The sequence below is a fragment of the Aspergillus steynii genome (genome assembly GCF_002849105.1).
Source record: "Aspergillus steynii IBT 23096 chromosome Unknown P170scaffold_8, whole genome shotgun sequence".
Taxonomy (NCBI): domain Eukaryota; kingdom Fungi; phylum Ascomycota; class Eurotiomycetes; order Eurotiales; family Aspergillaceae; genus Aspergillus; species Aspergillus steynii.
The window spans coordinates 709,244-728,963 of NW_020194405.1; the positions used below are offsets into that span (position 1 = coordinate 709,244).

Sequence of the window (19,720 nt, forward strand, 5' to 3'; positions counted from 1 at the left end):
AGGTCGCAGAATCTGCGCGCAGAGTGTTTGTCTACGAAGTATGGCCAGAGGTGCGGGGTTTTGATATAGGAGCCAATCAGCAGCCTCAAACAATGCCCCAAGACATGATCGGGCGCTTATCATTGCCGTAATTGAAAGCGAGCGCACGTCCGAGTAAGTGTTTTCCACGTCATAGTGAATACCGGGGATGCTTTGCTTTGAGGCATATTCGTAAAATGTAGTCGTCATAGATAGGTGCTAGTGTACGGAGGTGTGTTCCAACAGTCATTGAACAGCCTTGGACCCACTCCAACAAAGATCATGTCGTCTAGGATGCTGATTGGCCAGAGATCACGTGACAACTCAATGAAACTCGGCCTTTTTTGTGGCCGATCGGGGGCAACACGTGATGCCGCAACGGTGCCGATCGGAGTGCATTTCTGAAGCCGAGGTCTGTTGTCGTCATTTATCATCGCCGGTTTTCGCCCATCAATTCATTCTTCATACTTTGGTTCTCTACCGGGCCACAAGCATCTCTACGACATGTCGAAACTCTCCAGTGGCCTCAAGGCCCTTATCAACTCCCCTGCTGCGCGACCCAAAACAACACCCGCCCCTCCGCAAATCGGCTCTCTCTACCAGAAGATCCAGCAATATGCGCAGTCAAAAGGCCTATCTCAGTCTTCATGGCTAGCCCTTTCGGTATGATATCTGCATTTAGCGCAAAGTCCCATCTAACCATTCATATTCTACAGACAGCCGCCACAATGACCATGAACTCCCCGGAGGCCCTCCATTCCCTCTTCAAAGTCGCGACCGCCGGGGCCTCAGAACAAACAAGTACCGTGGAATTCATGCGCGAAGTCGGTCTAAAGTGTATCAGCTTCAACGGCATCCCCCGTACTATAAACTGTCTTGTCGACTTCAAATCTAATCTCCCCGGCTCTATCACGGACCAGCTCTCCAGCACGCCAACCCGCGGTCCTGATTCGCAGAATATTACCGGAATCAGTGCTCGCGGGAAAGACCTCTGGGACTCGATCTACCGGCCCTTCGAGACGAAGCTATATCGTAAGCTAGGCGACGCGCATCCGGATCTTCCCGTACACATCCTGCATTTCAACTACGGTGCTCTTCTGTCCGATCCGCAACGCTCGGGGGCGAATGTAGGCCGATTAGCAACGTCTATCGTGGCGATTGCTTGTCTGCGCGCCCAAACAGGTGTTGGACCGCAGGTGCTATCGCATGTGTTTGGTTTGCGGAAGGCCATCGAGGACTCAACATGGGTACATGATGTTGAGAGCGAAGAGGCGGCCAAATGGTTGGCTAGCGACGAGGGGAATACGTGGATCTTGAATAGCGTGGATGATATCGTGAAGGCAATTGGAAAGGGTGAGGGATCTAATTTCGCCCCGGCGAGGGAGTCGAAGCTATAAATTGAAGGTGCTATACCTAGATCTCGATATAGTGGATTAGAAGTTGTAAATATGGGTCTGTATTAGTGTCTCTATAGCATTTTGGTAACTGAATGACCATCAATTGAGCCGATTGAGAAGAATAAGACAGAGGGGTTTCAGAAAACCCAAAAACATGGCCATGCTCAACCAAATTAATTAAGCCATGAAGCAGTTACGAGAGAAAAACTGCTCAGCCCCTGTGTGACAAATGGCAACTCCAACTTTGAGCTTCGGTCGGTGGCCGAGAACACGGGAATCGTCGGGAATGGCGGGTCTGTGGCGCCGGGAATGGATTTTCTGCCGCAGATTCTTGAATCCCCTCATGAGGAGGCTGCGGGGTATCTTGCGAAATTTGCCGTGAAATTTCTGTGCGCGATATTTGCGTAGAGGGAATATTGGAAGGGTTGCCAGCCATAGTGTCTACAAGACCATCGAATTGCCTCCTAGGATGTAATCTGCATTATGTTAAGGTGTTCATTAATTAGTAGTTCATGTATCTATCCGCTATCGATGCAATGCAAATCATGCCGTCGTTTCCGATCTCACCCACGCATTAAACTTATCCACCTGTAGCTTGTCCGTCGCCCACGAAGTCACGATCCTCACCACGGCCGTCTCATCCTCTCTCTGATCCCAGACGTAGAACCGGAACCTCTCCTCCAGCCGAGCAACCAACCGATCCGGCAAGATAACAAACACCTGATTCGTCTCCGTCGGCGCCGCCAGCTCATACCCCAGGGCCTCGAAATTCACCGAGATGGTCTGCGCCATCTCCGTCGCATGCCTGGCCATCTCGAAGAACAAGTCCTCGCGGAACAGCTCCGCAAACTGCACGCCCATGACACGGGACTTGGCCAGCAAGGCCCCGTGCTGCTTCAGATGGAACGCGAACCCGTCGGCCAAATGACTGCGCACCACCATCGCCTCGCCCAGCAAAGCGCCCATCTTGGTACCCCCGATCCAGAAAATATCCGTCATGTCGACCAGGTCGCGCAGCGTCAGGTCATTTCCGGGCGCGCTCAGCGCCACCCCGATCCGGGCCCCGTCCATGAACAGCAGCAGGTCCAGCCTCCGACACGTCTCCGAGAGGGCGGCCATCTCGGCCCTCGTGTAGATGGTGCCCAGCTCCGTGGCGTTCGAGATGTACACGAGTCTCGGCTTCGCGGAGTGCGGGAAGAACTGGTTCTGGCGCACGACGCGCTCCAGGTTCTTGGGCGTCATTTTCCCCCGGACCCCGGGGACTAGGATCGTCTTGTGGCCGGTGGCTTCGATGGCGCCGGCTTCTTTGCTGACGATGTGGCCGGACTCGACGGTGAGGACGGCCTCGTAGGGCCGGAGGCAGCTGGCGATGCCGATCAGGTTGGCGGCCGTGCCGCTGGGGATGAAGTGGATGGCGACTTCGTCGTCGGTGGCGTGGAGGTGTTGGCGGATTAGTTGACGTGCTTCGGCGCTGTGGGAGTCGTTGCCGTAGGAGATTTGTTGGGTGGCGTTGGTGCGTAGAAGAGCTTCGAGGAGCTGTGGGTGGGCGCCTTCGCTGTAGTCATCTAGGAAGCTGTAGGGAGGTAGGAGGGTGTCCTCCGTGTCGGTGAATGTTGAGGGCATGATTCAATTGGTCTTGGAATTTGAATACACATAGAATTGAAAGTTTAAAAGTAGATAGAAAAGAAAAAGAAAGAGAAAGAAAGGGCGGACCGATATATATAGCCACCCGGCATCGTCGGGAATAATCTTGTTCGGGAATGACTCAGATCGGGGTTTGTGACTGGCGACTATTCCCGCCCGGGAATACGCCATCAAGTTCTAGAATGCATCCGACGGCCCCTAGTTTAGTCGTGATTTTCCCCTCCCCCAGCATGCATGGACTGTGCTGGTCCAGTCAATCGCGCTTGTCATTCCCGGAAGCCCGCCGGATGCAAGGATTGTGGACACTGCCAGCTTGGTTGAGGTCCAAGCGGTCTATCTGAGCGTTGGATTCAGGTTCCACAAGAAGTTAGGGGATTCGGTGAGGTCATATCCTGCTTGGTAGCGTGGACAGCAGTGTAGTACTCTTATTGGTTATCTTATAGCTTTCAGGGCTGCCGTTCCTTCGGAGTATAGTTGATTGCAGTCATGTACGTAAGATCGGCGTTTCACTGCTTTTTTCTATCCATCAGCATCTCAAGAAACCAGAATAATTGTTGTGCGTAACGCGGATACTACAAATGCATGCCAATATGCTTCAGAAGACGACGAAAGTGAGATTAGGCTGATGAGTAAGTCTTCATTCTAAAACAGATCGTAGTTCGAAATCTCTGTCCCTAGCGACAGTAAAAAACGCAGCAACAGAAACAGCAACCCAGACCCCTCTAGCAATAATCCTCCCTATCGAATGTCACGGAAACATGATCCAAATTGCACGACGCATCCCGCCCATCTGCCTCATAAAGCGGGTACTCTGTAAAATCGTCAGGACCGACTCAGGCAACACTAGGTAAAGGAAAAAGAATCGACTCACGATCAACCGGCAACCCATCCCCTGGATTCCTAATAATCGACAACGGTGGTGGAGTCAGAGAGTTCTCACAATGGATCTGGCCCTCCATGCCGTTAAGGTCCGCCGAGCCAGTCCACACATCGATGTGCCAGATGCCGTTGTCCCAGTTCTTGTCGCAGGTCTCGCAGTAGTCCTCGTTGCGCAGGTACTTATGCAAATAGGGCACGTAGATGATCTCGCACTGCTCGAACTCGCCGGTTCCCGTGGCGAAGGTGAGCGGGTCGTCGTAGGTGCCGACTCCGCCGGCTATGTTGCCTCGACCACAGTCATAGAGGATGTCGGGACCGGGAGGGTCGTTGTCGGGGTAGCCGTAGAAGGTGTGCGAGACCTCTGTGAGGACCTCGCATGCCCTCGTAGACTGGACGAGAGCGAGGGACAGGAGAGAGATGGATATCAACGAAGACATGTTGAATGTTGATGCTAGATAGAATTTTCTCGATGGTGTTGAGAGGATGATGGGAAAGAGGAGAAAGAAGAATTTTCAGGGAGAATGCGTGCCATATGTCATTTTGATTCATTCAATTCGGCCTGTGACGTGGTTGTGTGGCCATCGTGCCGTGATGTTGTCGTCATTTGGAAGTATAAGACCTATCTTGGCCCGTAGCGAAGAAAACGAGGATGGAAAAATAGATACCATACAGAAGACCCGATGGTGTGCTCTTTGATGTATTTTGTTGTCTGTTAATAACGCCCTGACGACCCAAGGACATCCATCATCCTTGCAATTGATTTCGCATAAATCTCCACGGCTTGGACCTTGAGCACGGTCAACTCCAAGAGGCCCGCATTTTCAGCAACAAATTTCGTGTATTCATCTCGCACGGTCCTGTTCAGGTTGATCTTGCGAACACTGAACTGAATGGTCTTCAGGAATAGCTCATCCGAGACAGGATGCGTCCCATGAAGAACCAACGGCGTGGTCGAGGATAGTGACTTCCCGATAGCCGCAAGTCTAGATAATTCATCATCAGCACCTTCCCTCCATTCATTCACTCTAGACAGCCATGCAGAAAATAACATACTTCGTTAAATCCCACGCCTTCTCCGCCCCACCGTCCGGATACCCTCCATGGATATTTCCAAACGAAGGCGCCAAAAAATGAACCCCCGTGCGCCTGACGAACTCCTTCGCCTGGTCCTCCCTCGTCATGACGGCCTCCATATCCACCGTCGGCAACCCGTCCTCGCCGCCCTCGATGCGCCCCATCTCAGCTTCGATAGTGATATTCAAGGCGCGCGCACGCTCCACGATCCGCTTGCAGTAATCGATATTAGCTTCCTCATCAAGCGTCGACGCATCCACCATAATCGAATCAAACGGCAGAGTCAGCGCCAATTCAACATCCTCGGTCTTAATACAGTGATCTAGATGCACGGCTACTGGAACAAGCGCAGCGTGGGCGCTTCGTACCACGTAGCGGATGAATTCAGGGCCTTGAAAATGCATAGTCCACGGGAAAAGCTGGATGATTGCTGCTGAGTGGGTGCGTTCGGCGGCGCGGATTATGGCCACTACGCCGTCGGTGTTGTAGCTGTACAAAGCGGATGTTATTTTCGATGGTCTTTACGAACTCTAGCATTATTAAGGGCTAGGGAACTTGAGTATTTCTACATACCAGTTGTATGCTTCGACAGCGTAATTGTTCTTGTTGGCATGGTTGAGGATTCTCCAGGTGAGATTGGTTTCGGGATACGTGAATTCATTTTTTGAGGCCATGGCGTAGTTGATGGATTTCTGCTTATACCGAAGATATTGTATTGTGCATGCGCTTCTCTAGCTTATAAGGGCAACGGTATGTGTCTGAAGTTGCAGGGAATTCGGATTTGCCCTCGGCTTCTGTTATAGACTGTGATTTATCGGACTCGGTCCGGCTCCGGCTGAAGCGCGGAGCATGTCTAATTTGATCTGGCTAAGTCAAGACTATTCTATGTCTGTGGCCTAGTTTCACGGATCCTTGACATACGTTGTTGGTGTATGTAACGCATTCATTGATTTCGATCAGGTTATCATGTGTGGTTTATGATGGTTGGAATCCTCAGGAGATATTTGATATCTATGCAGCAGCTTTTATTTAATTTTGGAACACGAAAATCGAGATATATATGATGCATTTGTACATGTAACATAAAAGAACCAGCTTCAGCCTAAAAATATTCAACACCAACTAACTCAGCGAAAGTGGCGTATCTGACAAAAGCAGCTCATCAATCCCATACTTCTTCGCCGAATTAGCAAACATAGCCTTTTCAGCATCTGCATACGGAATGCCCTCCTTCTGACGCTGAAGACTCAACCGATACTCCGGCTCTCCAGGGAACAACACCTCCGAGAATCCAGGCGCCGGACTAACCCCATGAACCCTCTGCACTAAGACATCCATGCGTGCCTTGAAATCCTCCGTACTCATAAACACATCCGGCCTCAACACCACAAAACAATGGCCCACATTCTGCGGCTTCGTATCCTTATACTGATCCCCCACCTCCCCGCCAAACGCCGCCCCTGTCAACACCCCCGACATAACATCCATCAGGATCGCAATCCCCGATCCCTTTGGTCCCCCAATCGGCGCCATACTACCATTCAAAGCGACTTCCACATCGGTAGTCGGATTCCCATCCGCATCTAGCGCCCAGCCAAGGGGAATCGACTCGCCACGGCGCGCCGGCCGCAAACGGCGAGATACCCAACAATGCCTCCTTCCCACCGAATGGCGGCATCTGCTTCGCGGAGTTAGTGAACACCAGCGAGATCATGTTCGCCTCCAGCGCCTGCAGCACGTAGGTGGCGGCCATGCCGAAGTGGTTCGAATGGTTAACGGTCACCATGCCGATACCGTAGATCTCGGCGCGCTTGATCGCCTCGGTCATGGCTTTAGTGGCCACGACGAACCCGAACCCGTTGTCGCCGTCGAGGTGCGCCACCACCGGCGTCTTCTCGGTGATTTGGATCCGGGGTGTCGCGTTGACCCGGCCCTTGCTGACTCGCTCTAGGTATTGGGGTAGACGCGCGAGACCGTGAGTGTCCTATGTAGCTTCGTTAGGGTAATTGCGTGTAGGCGAGGTGTGGTGATACTTACGACGCCGCGCACGTCAGCGAGAACTAAGCATTCCGCCATGGACTTGGCGTCTTCTTCGCTTAGTCCGGATTTGGCGAGCAGATGGGTGGCGAATTTAGTTGCCTCGGCGGGACTGGCATAGTACCGAGCCTATTGGAGTTATTAGAACGTTTGAATGAAATGAGATTGATCCGTTACCTACGTTGGAAGCCATGATGTTTATTTTGGGATCCGGATTAGAAATTAAATGGCAAGCTGTTGCATGAAGATGCGGTGACGTATGAAAAAGGTGGCGACCAAATGGAGAAACTAATCAGAAAGTACCGAAATTCAAACAGGATCAGGTGAGTTAAAAGATGCAATCCAAGATAGATGAAGGTCTTGATATGCGGTTGGCCTCCGTCGGATTCGGTCCGAAATGGCCCTGATTGGCTCGGGATAGAATGCAGGCCAAAGGACTCGGACCGTAACCGATACGGCCACCAATTGAGAATTTGGGAAATTCGTTGTGATCTATGAAATGATTGGAATTCTCAAAATTATCGCTTCGTAGACATTCTGGTGGTTGATTTTGGTAAGTCCCCTCTGTGCCTGTTACCTCCGCCCTGTTTTCGCCGCTGTCGCACCGTATATGCCTCATAGTAGCCTGATAATACTTGCTTCTACTCTGGGTTCTAGATATTTTCGGTCGTACTGTTGTTATATGCCTGTTCATTAACGCAATGTCTAGGCTCTTGAAAAATGCTCAGACTCTATACAAATATCTAATGGGTAGTCGTGCCGTTAAGGACAGGAAAATTCCACATGTGCTCATCCTCCGACGCAACCTCAAAATCAAATCGAACAAGATCCTCCTTATATGGGAACATGTATGTACTAGTCACCCTAATCTGGAGATCAGAATATCTGATATATTTCTTCGCTATTATATCAGAACCACTTACCAATGATGCTCCTTGCTGGTTTGGTATTCCTTCAATGCCTCGATATTCTCGTGGAAGCTGAGGAGAGCAAACTCGGATCCCTTGCTCCCCTCAATAGGATCTGTGACGGACGGGCCACCGACAACTAGTCGATGTGACTTGATGCAGTCCAGGTCTTTCAGTTTCTTGAGTTCGCGTACGAAGTTGTCTTTGTGTTTTGCCGTCACTTCGGGACGGAATTTGAACATTACTGGTTATAGTTACTGTGTTAGTCTGGGTAGGAACTATAATGAAGGATGATTCCTGGTCTCTTTGCTTACCCATGTGTACGATAGTCATTTGTAGATATTTCGAGTTTCCGTTAGGAGAGATTGACGGTTTTTTGACTAAAAGGGATCGATTGAAAAAGAAGAAACTGCGTCAGGAGGCACAGAATATTTAGAGTCAAAGTAGCAATATTATCAATAAGAAAGCATTTGGTGAGGGAATGAACATGGGACAGTCAGTTCTGTCTATTCTAAAGCCGGCGGATCAAGGCCGCTGCGGCCTTCTTAGAGTGACAGTCCTCGGCCGGACTCCTACCGTCGTCTTTTCGGAGTCCGAGCCGACTCCTGCCCTCCGCTCACTCAGCTGAACAACACCGCTCATCCTGCGTTGCATGACAAGATGGTGCCAATGCTGATCCCCCAGATACAGACTTATTCAGCGCTCCACTAAGTGTGGGCTTCCCTTTCCTTCCCGTCTTGACATATGAGTCTACCCCATGGGGAAAGAAGGAGGGGGTAATAGGAGAAAGGTGTATATAAGGAGTCCTCTTTCATAATGAGGTATGTGTGCTTCTTCTCTCTCTTATGAGTTTCATCACTTCTAAACGTTTCATCCTTAAGGCATATTATAACTATATTTTTCAAAATTCTTTCTGCAACCCGGGCATATTTGTATTATGGCTGATCTTGAGAAAGCTTCAGTGCAGCCCCTTGAACTTTCAGTCTCCCAAAAGGAGAAAAATGGTACGAATAGGCTGGCCACTGCTCAACAGATGTCACCGGAGGAATTTGCAATTGCAGAGAAACGTCTAAAAAGAAAGCTCGATGTACGGCTTCTGCTATGTGTTTGGGTTATCTTTGTCATGAACTACCTTGACAGGGTGAGTTGAAACCCGGATTATACTATCACTTTCCTATGTCTTCTTCTAACGTCTCATCTCCGCGTTACAGAACAACATCGCTGCTGCAAAGGTTGCCGGTATTGCAACGTCTCTGAATCTCACCAGTACACAATACGCCACGGCCGTGGCTATTCTTTTCGCCGGCTATGTGCTGATGCAACTTCCTTCGAACATATTTTTGGCTCATTTGCGTCCATCTATCTATCTTCCGACCTGCATGGCAATCTGGGGCATGCTGTCAGCTCTCGTTGGAGCATGTCACAACGCTGGAGGTCTCTATGCTTTGAGGTTTTTACTAGGCTTTGTTGAAGCGGCTTTCTACCGTGAGAAATCTCTTTCTTCCAGCACATTCTTTGACCCTTATAATAATGATAAACTAATCCTTACAATAGCGGGAGCTTTGTTCCTGATTTCTTCGTGGTACAAACGCAAGGAGATGGGTGTGCGCAGTGCCTTTCTCTTTTCCGGTTCTCAGCTAGGAAGTGCCTTTTCCGGCCTGATTGGCGCAGGCATCGAAAGTGGCCTCAACGGAGCTCGGGGCCTCGTATCGTGACACATGACCGAAAATGAAGGGGCTTATCTCGGCCAGCCCAGGACGACAATAAATATGGAGCCCCAGGAAAGAACGGGCGCTCTCATCGACGAGTTGGGGATCCTTCGGGATCTGTTTGATCTTGGATGGCTCAATGACGTTGACTTCGGGGCACCCCAGCCAGACATTTAGTTTATTCAACCTGAATCCCACAACCGAGATGAATAGGATTCAAGTTATGCCTCATTATAACACGTGTACTTCAAACCATCCTCCCAATATCAAGAACCCTTACTTCAACGACCATTATAGCAACCTACCTCCGCAATATTGACCAAACACTCTAATCGTCATTACAATATAAGACTCTCGGATTCTCCACCCACATAAGCTGCCACTCCCTCTGCGACATCCACCGACTCAACCCCTCAACCCAGCGTTTATCATTAACCTGCAAAAACGCCTCCTCCTGACTCGTACTCTTCCCAGCCCTATCCTCATGTCTCTGCGTATGAGGCCAATCACTTCCCCACAACACCCTTTCTGGGTTTGCATCCACCAAAAGCCGAACCAGCCATTTCAGATCCTCGTATCCCGGCGCTAGATTCGAGCACCGATAAGGAGCAGACAGCTTGATCCATAGATTCCCCTCCCTCAACAAGTCCCGTAGCGCAAAAAGTCCCTCTCTTTCTTCGTCCCGCAGGTATCCTGAGTCCTGGATGCAGGTGGTCCTGTCACCAGCTCGATGGCTACTCCCAGCCACCAGGGCAAAGTGGTCCACCACGACAGGGACCGGACATGCGGCGATAGTGGCCCGCAGAACCACCCAGTGCTCTAGGTGAGGTTGCTGGATTTGAATGCTCCATTTCCCTCGGTCTTGGTCTTGGTCTTGATCTTGACCACGACGTTTCCTGACCCTTGACTGCCACCACGTATTCAGTCTCGTCGCGGTGTTCTCAATCAACCGCTTCTGAGCATCGACGTCATGCATCGCGTTTTCTCGAAAGAAGTCGATTCGTACGGAACGTACCCCTGCGGCATGATACGCGTCCAGAACTTCATCGGTGACGGTGCTGATGTCCAGAACGCAGATTCCTCGTGCTTGGCATTCGCCTTGGCTTGTTTCTTGGTCTGGGGCGTTGGCGTTGGCAGGGGCATTGAACTGCCCCAGATAATACAGCAAGGATGAACAATCAGGCCCGTAGGACAGCCCGTGCGCGATGCAGACGTTTTGAACGCCGAGGCCCCTCTCGAAGGATTGTAGGTCCGATAGGGATGCGCGAGCAGGCGTGAAGTGTCGACCTGCTGCGAAGGGGAAGATGTCGGGCTCGAAGATGTGGTGGTGCGTGTCCCAGGCTCCTTGAGGGATTGGTTTGGGGGGGTATAGAGTGTCGTTGGGGGCAGTTATGGTCATTTTGGCTTTTTTTTGCAATTTTATATGACTAGATCAGGAGAACTTTTGGCTATATAGTCAAGATTTTGGTGTCGCACTACTAGCAAGGTCCGTGAAAAGAGAAGAAAAGAAAAATGCAAAAACCAATCGGAGTAAGAAATGCTCCATCCTATATAGACCAGGCATGCTGTCAGTAGTATACCTCCATCGGATATATCCTAATTTACCTAACCCAACCGCATATCACCCGAGAGCGCTCAGGATCGGATCCGCTCCGAAGACATTTCGGCTAACCCCAACAGCATCTCCATCGGCCTCGAACTCCGTCGGCTATCCCGACATATCGCGTTTGACATTCCCTCCAGTGAAGCAAGCCAATGACGTATCCTGATCAATTAATCAGTCAAATAAGGTAGCCTATCATCAAACTCAAAACAACCCCAACTTCAACAACAAACCCCCTCTCACCCTTTCCTTTCCAAGATGTCTACTCCCTCCCCACAAACCATCATCGAACAGCTTCAGAAATGGGGTGCCTGCGATGTAAGTCCCCTTCCTCCATTCCCTATACTCTAACCCCAACCACCCACGTCCAGCATAGAACACATTCTAAATATAAATCCAGGTAGCAGACGGCCTCTCCAAACTCAACCACCCCAACGGCGGCTTCCTCGAAGGCTTAACCATGTACTCGCCGGACTTCCAAGCCGGGGAGACGAAGCTCATCGGACAGGCTTTCACGGTTAAGTTCGTGCCGAAGTCGGATGTTGGGGCGCCGAAGGTGTCGGGGAATTATGTGTGACTTCTCGTATATGCTATTTCATCGCATACCATCGCACGGATAGTATACGATGTATTAACCTAAATACTCTCTAGATCGATAAAACCCCCCCATCCAGCGTGGTCTTCATCTCCCAGCCCCCACCCCAAGTAAACGCCGTCTACGGGGGCCTGATGACGCTCCGGGCCCAGAAGCTCGGCGCCGCGGGGGTGATCATCGATGGCCGGGTGAGTTTAGCGCTCCTTATCCACATAGCTATAGCTGTAGCTATATTCCATCTCCATTCCCCGCGTGTGTTGGGTCAAGTCAAGTCTCAGAGCTAACAAGAAACAACCCTATAGCTATTCGCCAAATCCGTCGGCACAACAGCCGGCGGCGAAGTGTGTCGACCGTCAGAGGTCAATGTGCCCGTGCGTCTGCACTCGAGTGATCAGCCTAATGCGTGGGTCAGGCCCGGCGATTATTTGATTGCGGACCTGAATGGCGTGGTATGTTTGCCGCAGGAGATGGCGGAGCAGGTGCTGGATCTGATTCCGGGGATTGCGGCGGCGGATGAGAAGTGTGCGGAGGGGATTCGGGCAGGGAGGAGTGTAGAGGAGGTTTTTAGGGAGTTTAGAGGGCGTTGAGTTAGTGTTTGGTTGGAAGAGAGGGAGTGGTATGGGTTGATGTTGTGCAACGTATGCAGGCGGTTTGGTGACGGTGACTGGTGATAACTAGCCCTCCTTGGTTAAGGAGGGATTTACTATGAATTATGGTAGATGGAAGTAGAGCTCAAAATGTGAGGGTAAGGTAATATAACAGCGTTGAAGCCTGATCAAGCTTGTTTTATTCTTTTATATACTGCGATACAATTACAACGGCCCGCATCTGGGATTCAATGAAGTGATTCGTAACTAAGCTCGGAAGAATTAGCTTTGTCTAGTAAAATGCTTTTCAAATCGAGATCGTTAAGCGCGTGAACGGGGAAGATGCTTTTGCAAGCGGCTGTAATTTCGAAAACAGGTGGTCAAATCATATCCGGGTACTTCGTAGGGTCGTTGATTCGTTCAAGGGTCGGGCGGAGACAAATATCCAAAGGGCTGACAAGGACGCAAGGGCATGCAATTTCTACGGCGAGGCACTGGCAACACGACCAGCGAATCAACCCTGAATCCACACGGACACCGTGGCGGAGGTGGTGTAGATCATGAAGACAACCCCAAGGGCAACCATGACCATATCACCTCGCTTGGCCCATGGGGATTCAGCCACTCCCTTCCAATGCAAATATGCGGGGTAGATATACACCAGCGGAACGCAGGCAAAGGACCCTATCAACGAGACAAATTTGTCCAGATCCCCTGCGCCGGCGGCCGAGATGACTCCGCAGCAGATAACAAGCACGGTGCGGAACACGTTCTTCTTCCATTTGATGGATTTGTCGTGTTTACCGGATTTCGGTCCGAATAGTTTACCCTCGATGATGCGGGCGGCGGGGAACATCTGAATGGGTGTGCCGACCAGGATCGCGAGGGCATAGAGGAACTGAATCGTATTCACAAAAGGGTCAGTCTGCGGGAAGTTACTGAAGATTTCTGTCTGCGTGCTCTCGCCAAATGTAGCATAGGAGAGAGCGCCGACAGCGGTGAAAAGAATCGTGATGATGGTCATGATAAGGTAGAGAAGCCGATTGAAGTGCTCCGGCTGCTTCATAGACGACTGGATGGGAAGTATCAACCCAATCCCTTCAAATGTGAAGATGGAGGATCCAATCGTCAAAGTAAAAGAGCTTGGGTTGAACAGCTTGACGGTAGGCTCCATGCCGCGGGACATCAGTGCGGCAAGGTCATAGCAGTAGATGTAGGCCAGGCCCAAGAGAATGAATGCATCCGCAATGAGGGCGATCGGGCCCAATTTGGAGATGTTGCGGATCCACCCCAGCGGGATAAGAATGACCAACTGCAGAACGATCAAGTAGCCAGCCGAGATGAGGAAATCCGGGTTGGCGGTTACAGCCTGGAGGAAAGCGTGCAGGTTCTCCGCGGTGAAGATGATACAAGCACAGACAAATCCCACCTGGGAGATAGCGATCGAACTAAGAATGAGGGAGCGCAGTTGAGGACCGGAGATCCGTTCACCGATGTCACCATATCCGCCTCCGTATTGACGACGGCATTGCAATAGCAGGTTAAAGCACGCTGTGCTGATAATCGCGACCGTCACCAGGGTGATGGACGAGAAGAGAATACCTCCGTTGCGAAAGGCCCTAGGCAGGAATATAATTCCAGTGCCGACAAATGCCTTGAGCAAGGTCAGAAAGGCTTTCATGTCGGAGGCATCTCCCGGTTGGCCAACACGCGACCGTTTTCGAGATCCCAGCAACGCCGTGCGTTCCGAGACATGTCTTGGGCCCTCCTCCGGGTGTCGAGGGCGTCGGTCCTCACTGGCAACCGACTCATCATCCTCCTCGGTATCAACCAAGTCCTCGCCAGCGAAATTTCCGTACAAGTCCAAGAAGTCCACGAAAGAGGTAGTCACGCGGGGATGATCAAAGTCGGCATGTCGATGATGCTGGATGAAATGGCGTCGAAAGCTCCCTGGCTCTAGAGCAGCCACGCCCTCCTCGATGGCATCCTCGGGCTCGCGGTGAGGGTAGGAAAAGCTGTAGGCTCGCTTGTCTAGTTTGGCCTGCTTGGACTTGGCTTCGATGCGGTAGAGGTCACGGTGGACGTCACCGCCTTGTAGCGTGAGGGAGGACTGAGGCTCGGGCGCAGCAGCGGTGCTACTCGACTCTCCATTGTCGTTACCATTCTCCGACGGAGATTGGTACTGGTCGTGTAACGATGCGGTGAACTGCGGGTCCAGGTGGTGAGCGAGAATGTCAGCCTCCCGGGGGTCGGGTTCGTGGCCGCCCGGCAACAAGGAGCCGACCGGGGGGGTGTGGTTTTCCATGGTATACTAAAAAGGGTTCAAGAGCACAACAATGGATAAGGAGGTAGTCTCATCCTGTTTGGGATATTCAGGGCGATGGAAGGCTTGGTTAGAAAGGCCTCAGAGGCAGAGAATGCAGCAGAAAAGGAGCGAAGAGAAAAGGGCGAGAAGAGAAAAAGACAAAGAATGACGTTGAACACATCTGGCCCGATCGGGCATGGCGCCTCTGCTGAGTCAACCAGTACAAACCCTCCAAACATTTGGACGTGCGCCGACGGGGGATCGTGATAGGCTCAGCCGAAGAAACGGTAGACTTTGATCCTGCAACTCTATTGAAGCCAATCATGCTCGGTCTCGTTTTCGGGGTATCAGATGCCTGCCCGCATGGTACCTGCTACTAAATACGAGGCTGCTTACGCTGCAGGCATCACATTTACCAGGATCTAGATTGTTTAGAAAGAGTTGACAGGTCCAACTCCAGCCTCCTGTAGAGTACATCAGGTACCTTGTTATAATAATATCGATAGGGCCAAAATATATTAGCCCCATCTTCGATTAATCATACAGTAGTATATATTGGCGGCTACACAATTTATTCCTCGTCCCCTCACGATCTCTGTCAAGGAGGATGACTAGTTCTGTCTTCTTACTATGGGTTCCTATTTACAACCGCTCTTGCAACCGGAGAGCATTCGGGTTTCTTATCCAGTGAACGGGTCTTCTTCTGCTAATAGAATCCTTCTAGGTGCGTCCTGAACTGGAAAAAAAAAATTATCAAATTGGGTTCTGGTCTCGTCATTGTGATCGTATCGATTTGTGTACTGCGGGGGGGTTTGAAAACTATACATGCATGTAGTGCAACATATATAGAAGCCGAAGCTCCTGCATAAAATCCACAATACGAGTTCGAACAACCTAATTACACTCCTCAACCATTTTCATACCCCCTCACGTAGTATGAGTAATCACACATTTTTTTCCCATTTTGTTGGGAAAAACCACTGGGCTCAACCCCTTGTATGTCATAGTTTGCATGATGCGGTGAATGAGATTGATGTTGCTAGAAAGTAGTCAAGGGTCATGTAACCAAATTATTTTGCGTCTTTCAACAATTGGTCCCATAACTCAGTCGGTTAGAGTGCTGAGCTAATAACTCAGAAGTCGAGAGTTCGAGCCTCTCTGGGACCATCTGTTCTTTTTTGCTTTTTTTCTGTCAGTTTCACCTCACCAGTTTGGTTTTTTATTTGATTTTTCCAACACATTCTGTATTCCAACGCATTTCCGATGTTTGCTCAAACCACCGATCTTTTTCGAGACACGGCTGAAAGATATGGTGTCCTACGAGGAACAGTTTTAGTAGCCCTACAAATACCGTAGTAGCAGGTCCAGCAATCAATAAGCTTCCCGTCAATTCAAAACGATGAGAAGAGATAGTAACAGCGTCCCAAATGCCCCTCAAAAACTCAGCCAAAACCTCTTCACCCCTGAATCCATCCAGACATCCAGCCTCCCACGCGAGAGCCAGCCAATGCTAGCCCTTTCGACATCGTATCACCCACCAGGACTTCTGCAGGCTGACTACCCTGGGTAGCTCCCGACCTCAGTAAACAGTAATCGAAGCCGACCCACTACTCTGGTATCCCTCGGTCGCCACAATCTGATAATTATGGTTCCCCAAGCTCATCCCCAGCCGTCCCCAGGCATTGAAATGATTCGCCGTCGTGACCGAGCCCCCGGTGCGCTTCGACTGCCTCACCGACCAAAACTGCGTAAAGGTCTTGGTCCCTTCGATCGACGGCGCATTGTACCGCACCGACGTGTAGATGTCATACGTGCCGCCGTCGGAGGTCACAGTGCCCTTGTAAGTGCCGCCACTGCCGGGGTTATACGTGCCGTAGGACTCGACGATGTAGTACTCGATGAGCGGATTCTGGGTCCAGCCGTAGATGGCGAGGTAGCCGTTTCCGCTGGGGTTGAAGCTGCCGCCGTAGTTGATTGTTCTGGGAATGGCATCAGGGGGAGGGAGGGGAGAAGAGAGGGTCGAGGGAGAAGGGAAGGGGACTTACCTGGTACTTCCTGGGTTCCAGCCCTTTCCGCCAACGAAGTTGCCGACGTTGGACCATTGCACTGTGTAGGAGCCGCCTGCACCGTTGGTGTAGGTGACGTCGCCGCCGCCGTCTGTCCAGAAGGAATAGTAGTAGCCGTTGCTCCAGCCGGTGCTGCTGGGCGTGGAGCGTTCGGCGAGCTCGTGAAGAGTTCCGTTGAAGGATAGGTCGGGGAACTCTGGAGCTTGCTCGACGGGGGCAGAGAGAACTCCGACGGCAGCGGAGAGCGCCACAAGCAAGGAGGAGAAAGAGACCATGGTCAAGGACTGCTATTTCAGGTTCAATTGAATTGAGAGTGCTTCTGATTGCGCTGGTTGATGGTCTCTTTCTGCGTGAATGAAGCGATCGCAACACCCTTTTGTATGCCCTCACCGGCAAATTGAGAGCTTAGCTGCCGTTCTATGTGCGGGGCCCCGGACGTGAAAGGCCTGAAGAAAGGTCTGGAGCTTCGGCTCTTGATTAGTTTAGGCTGATCTGTCGATCGTCCAATTCTGCCGATGTACTGAGACAATCCTATTGGCAGATATGTCAAGGGGTTCATGAAGGATGAATGATTGTCACAGCCTAAGACTGGTGCGGAGAAGGTTGTTTCTGACGAAAGCCACTTTCAAATTACACCATTCTTGGTATAAGCCAAGACCTCGCGATTGTCCAAGCACCTCGCTTGCGTGACGACAGGATCTTTGCCTAATTCTGGTTCTTCAGCTTCACCACTAGAAATCATGAGATCGCGATCATAGCCTGAAGTGTCCTGAATAGCCTCGGGGGGAGTAACCCTTGAGCCGGCTATTCTTCACTATTACCCAATCTGCTCGCGTGGAGAACGGGTGTTGATTTAGCCTCGTGCATCCGAGAGCGCCACGGAGGGGAATCCGGCTAACGCCTGCATGCAGGAAAGCGACAAGTTTACCCCGAGCTCTTGGGTTACATTGCGGGTGTTTCAAAGTCATGCCAAGCTATATCACGCTAGAGGCCATATCGGTAGTTATTTCGGCATGACTTGGTAGTAAGGCTTTCGATGGAAATTGCACGCTTCTAGGAGACGAGAATGAAGACACCAGAGGATCAGAATTCGGCATTTTTAGACACAGGTAATGAAAGAATATATCGTTACAGCCAAAAAGGACCAAGATCAAGATAACTTAACCTCACCCGGGGCCTTTCTCGAACGTTCTTGTCGACAAAGGAGACAAAGATGCGTAGGATGGAGGGCTTTCGTTATCATTCTGCCGCGAGGTGGAATGGGGCGTATTCGTAATTCCCAGATCTTGACTGGCGAGCTCGGATTTGGACATCTTATCCTGTCCACCGAAATCCTGGACATCTGCCATTATGTTGATACCTAGATCGGCAAGGGTAAATTCCAGAGTTTTACCGGCACATTCAAACACAAACGACGCGCAAAGTGTGTACTGCCTGGATACGTTGAACGTGCTGAACGATACGTCCGACTTCTTGAACACGAGTGGCCCAAACATCTGATTCAAATCGACTCGACCCGATACTGGCGTTCTGACTGATGTTTTGGACAGAATCTCGATGCGCTCGTCAACTTCACCAGATATTGCGCCCATTATGGACGGCGACGCTCGAGCTGACGTGCGATTCACAACGAACATCGACACAGACTGTAGCAAGATATCCGGGGCATTGGAAACCGAAGCATTTTCCATGAAAGGCACAATTTCCAGAACACAAGGCAGTGGCGTGGATTGAACCACCTGGGCGGAGTAAGTCAACGAGACCTGGAAATCAAAGCGAGGGAGTCGACTGGGCGACAGCCACGACTGGAATTTCTCCTGGAAGCCTAAATTGCGGCCTCGATTCTCCGGAAGCAACAGCAGACTCCGCACGGTAAATATTTGCTCTCTTTTCTGTTGATACAAGGATGGCGAATCGCGAGCTCGATCTACTTGCGCAGCCAGCGGGATATAATTCAACCGAACAGTCTCGTCGAACAATGCCGACCGTTTCCCCAAGAACCCCTTCTGAGGCTTCAGCACTTGCGCCCGAATCCGATAGTCGATCGCACATTCCAACTTGCGCAGAGAGTCGCCTATCTCCGCTGCAAAAGATGGCGGCAAGGGATGACCGACATCGCTCCGGAAGGGGAGTTTCTCAGGCCATTTCCCACCCGACTCAGCGTGCGAGGGAACGGTGAATTGAAACGGCCATTCGTAAGTCTCTGGTGGGAGCGGGCTGCCGTTCAACGACTTCAGGATCCTTTCCTTCTCGAATAGGACGCATTTGCTGCGATAACTGGCCGAGGGAGCCGCGGAGCCCTTAACCTTCTTCACGGTGGCCTTGGAGCGGCCAGAAAACGTCACCCGGATGTCTTGGATGTCGATCAGGTTGGGGCACTCGAAGACCACCCGCCCTTGGATGACTTCATTGCCGGAGTACACCGGCAGTGGATTATCTAGGTGGATGGCGAGTGGCATGAGGACGGTCTTGGGTGGATGTTAGTCGCCAGGGAAAGATTGGGAGAAGCAAGAGCTGACAATCACTTGAGATTAAAAGGCGGTCCATCATGGAAAAGGATCTTAGGTCAGGTCCAATAATAGAAAGAGATAAGATTTTCGTGTAACCTTCGTCGTCAATCACCGCAGGCTTGCCTCATGTCGGTGGGGCTTCTTGATGCATATAGACCAATTATGAATCTTATTGCTACGAATACGAAAAATTTGCCTTTTCCGGAGCTCAGCGAGTGGATCGTCCCCAATTTTTTCATGACATGATATTCTTGACTTGAATGCATCAAAAGCTTCTCGAAATTGAATTTCTAACGACCACCTGAGATTTTTATCGGGTCAGTGGATCAAAGTGGTTCAATTGACCGCGGTGATTCCAACGACCACTATGCCGAACATAATCTTTATA

At 50.9% G+C, this 19,720-nt stretch overlaps 12 protein-coding genes and 1 non-coding gene across 13 annotated transcripts; 4 read left to right on the forward strand and 9 right to left on the reverse strand.

Moving 5' to 3' along the window:
• The first annotated feature begins 463 nt into the window (after window positions 1-463).
• P170DRAFT_415802 (uncharacterized protein) lies at window positions 464-1,524 on the forward strand. Its single transcript, XM_024847084.1, has 2 exons — window positions 464-681; window positions 735-1,524. The coding sequence occupies exons 1-2, from the start codon at window positions 523-525 to the stop codon at window positions 1,413-1,415; spliced, it is 840 nt and encodes a 279-aa protein (XP_024700229.1). The 5' UTR covers window positions 464-522; the 3' UTR covers window positions 1,416-1,524.
• Window positions 1,525-1,912: 388 nt separating this feature from the next.
• On the reverse strand, window positions 1,913-3,080 carry P170DRAFT_440130 (threonine aldolase family protein). Its single transcript, XM_024850001.1, has one exon. It carries the CDS (start codon window positions 3,036-3,038, stop codon window positions 1,959-1,961), a length of 1,080 nt encoding a protein of 359 aa, XP_024700230.1. The 5' UTR covers window positions 3,039-3,080; the 3' UTR covers window positions 1,913-1,958.
• A 701-nt stretch (window positions 3,081-3,781) lies between these two features.
• On the reverse strand, window positions 3,782-4,678 carry P170DRAFT_501894 (uncharacterized protein; the record flags this gene model as incomplete). The annotated part of the gene is made up of 2 exons (XM_024854173.1): window positions 3,931-4,678; window positions 3,782-3,870 (listed from the first exon to the last, which is right to left on the reverse strand). Exons 1-2 carry the CDS (start codon window positions 4,373-4,375, stop codon window positions 3,782-3,784), a joined length of 534 nt encoding a protein of 177 aa, XP_024700231.1. The 5' UTR covers window positions 4,376-4,678.
• On the reverse strand, window positions 4,351-5,686 carry P170DRAFT_501898 (class II fructose-bisphosphate aldolase; the record flags this gene model as incomplete). The annotated part of the gene is made up of 3 exons (XM_024854174.1): window positions 4,351-4,921; window positions 4,992-5,501; window positions 5,586-5,686. The coding sequence occupies 3 exons, from the start codon at window positions 5,684-5,686 to the stop codon at window positions 4,651-4,653; spliced, it is 882 nt and encodes a 293-aa protein (XP_024700232.1). The 3' UTR covers window positions 4,351-4,650.
• A 448-nt stretch (window positions 5,687-6,134) lies between these two features.
• Window positions 6,135-7,242, reverse strand: P170DRAFT_513047 (Ldh family oxidoreductase; the record flags this gene model as incomplete). The annotated part of the gene is made up of 4 exons (XM_024855054.1): window positions 6,135-6,595; window positions 6,657-6,996; window positions 7,050-7,178; window positions 7,231-7,242. 4 exons carry the CDS (start codon window positions 7,240-7,242, stop codon window positions 6,135-6,137), a joined length of 942 nt encoding a protein of 313 aa, XP_024700233.1.
• A 550-nt stretch (window positions 7,243-7,792) lies between these two features.
• On the reverse strand, window positions 7,793-8,290 carry P170DRAFT_449999 (Dabb family protein; the record flags this gene model as incomplete). Its single annotated transcript, XM_024851083.1, has 3 exons — window positions 7,793-7,913; window positions 7,973-8,201; window positions 8,272-8,290. The coding sequence occupies 3 exons, from the start codon at window positions 8,288-8,290 to the stop codon at window positions 7,793-7,795; spliced, it is 369 nt and encodes a 122-aa protein (XP_024700234.1).
• A 604-nt stretch (window positions 8,291-8,894) lies between these two features.
• Window positions 8,895-9,672, forward strand: P170DRAFT_479471 (MFS general substrate transporter; the record flags this gene model as incomplete). The annotated part of the gene is made up of 3 exons (XM_024853680.1): window positions 8,895-9,098; window positions 9,169-9,442; window positions 9,512-9,672. The coding sequence occupies 3 exons, from the start codon at window positions 8,895-8,897 to the stop codon at window positions 9,670-9,672; spliced, it is 639 nt and encodes a 212-aa protein (XP_024700235.1).
• A 322-nt stretch (window positions 9,673-9,994) lies between these two features.
• On the reverse strand, window positions 9,995-11,065 carry P170DRAFT_366681 (uncharacterized protein; the record flags this gene model as incomplete). Its single annotated transcript, XM_024844768.1, has 1 exon — window positions 9,995-11,065. One exon carries the CDS (start codon window positions 11,063-11,065, stop codon window positions 9,995-9,997), a length of 1,071 nt encoding a protein of 356 aa, XP_024700236.1.
• A 462-nt stretch (window positions 11,066-11,527) lies between these two features.
• Window positions 11,528-12,463, forward strand: P170DRAFT_513048 (RraA family protein; the record flags this gene model as incomplete). Its single annotated transcript, XM_024855055.1, has 4 exons — window positions 11,528-11,587; window positions 11,670-11,840; window positions 11,921-12,052; window positions 12,167-12,463. The coding sequence occupies 4 exons, from the start codon at window positions 11,528-11,530 to the stop codon at window positions 12,449-12,451; spliced, it is 648 nt and encodes a 215-aa protein (XP_024700237.1). The 3' UTR covers window positions 12,452-12,463.
• A 170-nt stretch (window positions 12,464-12,633) lies between these two features.
• P170DRAFT_440131 (putative amino acid transporter) lies at window positions 12,634-14,872 on the reverse strand. Its single transcript, XM_024850002.1, has one exon. The coding sequence runs from the start codon at window positions 14,754-14,756 to the stop codon at window positions 12,966-12,968; it is 1,791 nt and encodes a 596-aa protein (XP_024700238.1). The 5' UTR covers window positions 14,757-14,872; the 3' UTR covers window positions 12,634-12,965.
• Window positions 14,873-15,849: 977 nt separating this feature from the next.
• On the forward strand, window positions 15,850-15,923 carry P170DRAFT_t174. Its single transcript has one exon. It is a non-coding gene; the product is annotated as a tRNA-Ile (tRNA).
• Window positions 15,924-16,335: 412 nt separating this feature from the next.
• P170DRAFT_366483 (glycoside hydrolase family 11 protein) lies at window positions 16,336-17,097 on the reverse strand (the record flags this gene model as incomplete). Its single annotated transcript, XM_024844760.1, has 2 exons — window positions 16,336-16,735; window positions 16,802-17,097. The coding sequence occupies 2 exons, from the start codon at window positions 17,095-17,097 to the stop codon at window positions 16,336-16,338; spliced, it is 696 nt and encodes a 231-aa protein (XP_024700239.1).
• Window positions 17,098-17,988: 891 nt separating this feature from the next.
• On the reverse strand, window positions 17,989-19,281 carry P170DRAFT_365980 (uncharacterized protein; the record flags this gene model as incomplete). Its single annotated transcript, XM_024844739.1, has 1 exon — window positions 17,989-19,281. The coding sequence occupies one exon, from the start codon at window positions 19,279-19,281 to the stop codon at window positions 17,989-17,991; it is 1,293 nt and encodes a 430-aa protein (XP_024700240.1).
• Window positions 19,282-19,720: the final 439 nt, after the last annotated feature.

Bases quoted from the DNA above. Each gene is read 5' to 3' on its own strand.
- P170DRAFT_415802 (XM_024847084.1), top strand. From the start codon at position 523: ATGTCGAAACTCTCCAGTGGCCTCAAGGCCCTTATCAACTCCCCTGCT. The intron at 682-734 runs GTATGATATCTG...CATATTCTACAG, and splicing joins CTTCATGGCTAGCCCTTTCG to ACAGCCGCCACAATGACCAT.
- P170DRAFT_440131 (XM_024850002.1), bottom strand. From the start codon at position 14,756: ATGGAAAACCACACCCCCCCGGTCGGCTCCTTGTTGCCGGGCGGCCAC.
- P170DRAFT_440130 (XM_024850001.1), bottom strand. From the start codon at position 3,038: ATGCCCTCAACATTCACCGACACGGAGGACACCCTCCTACCTCCCTAC.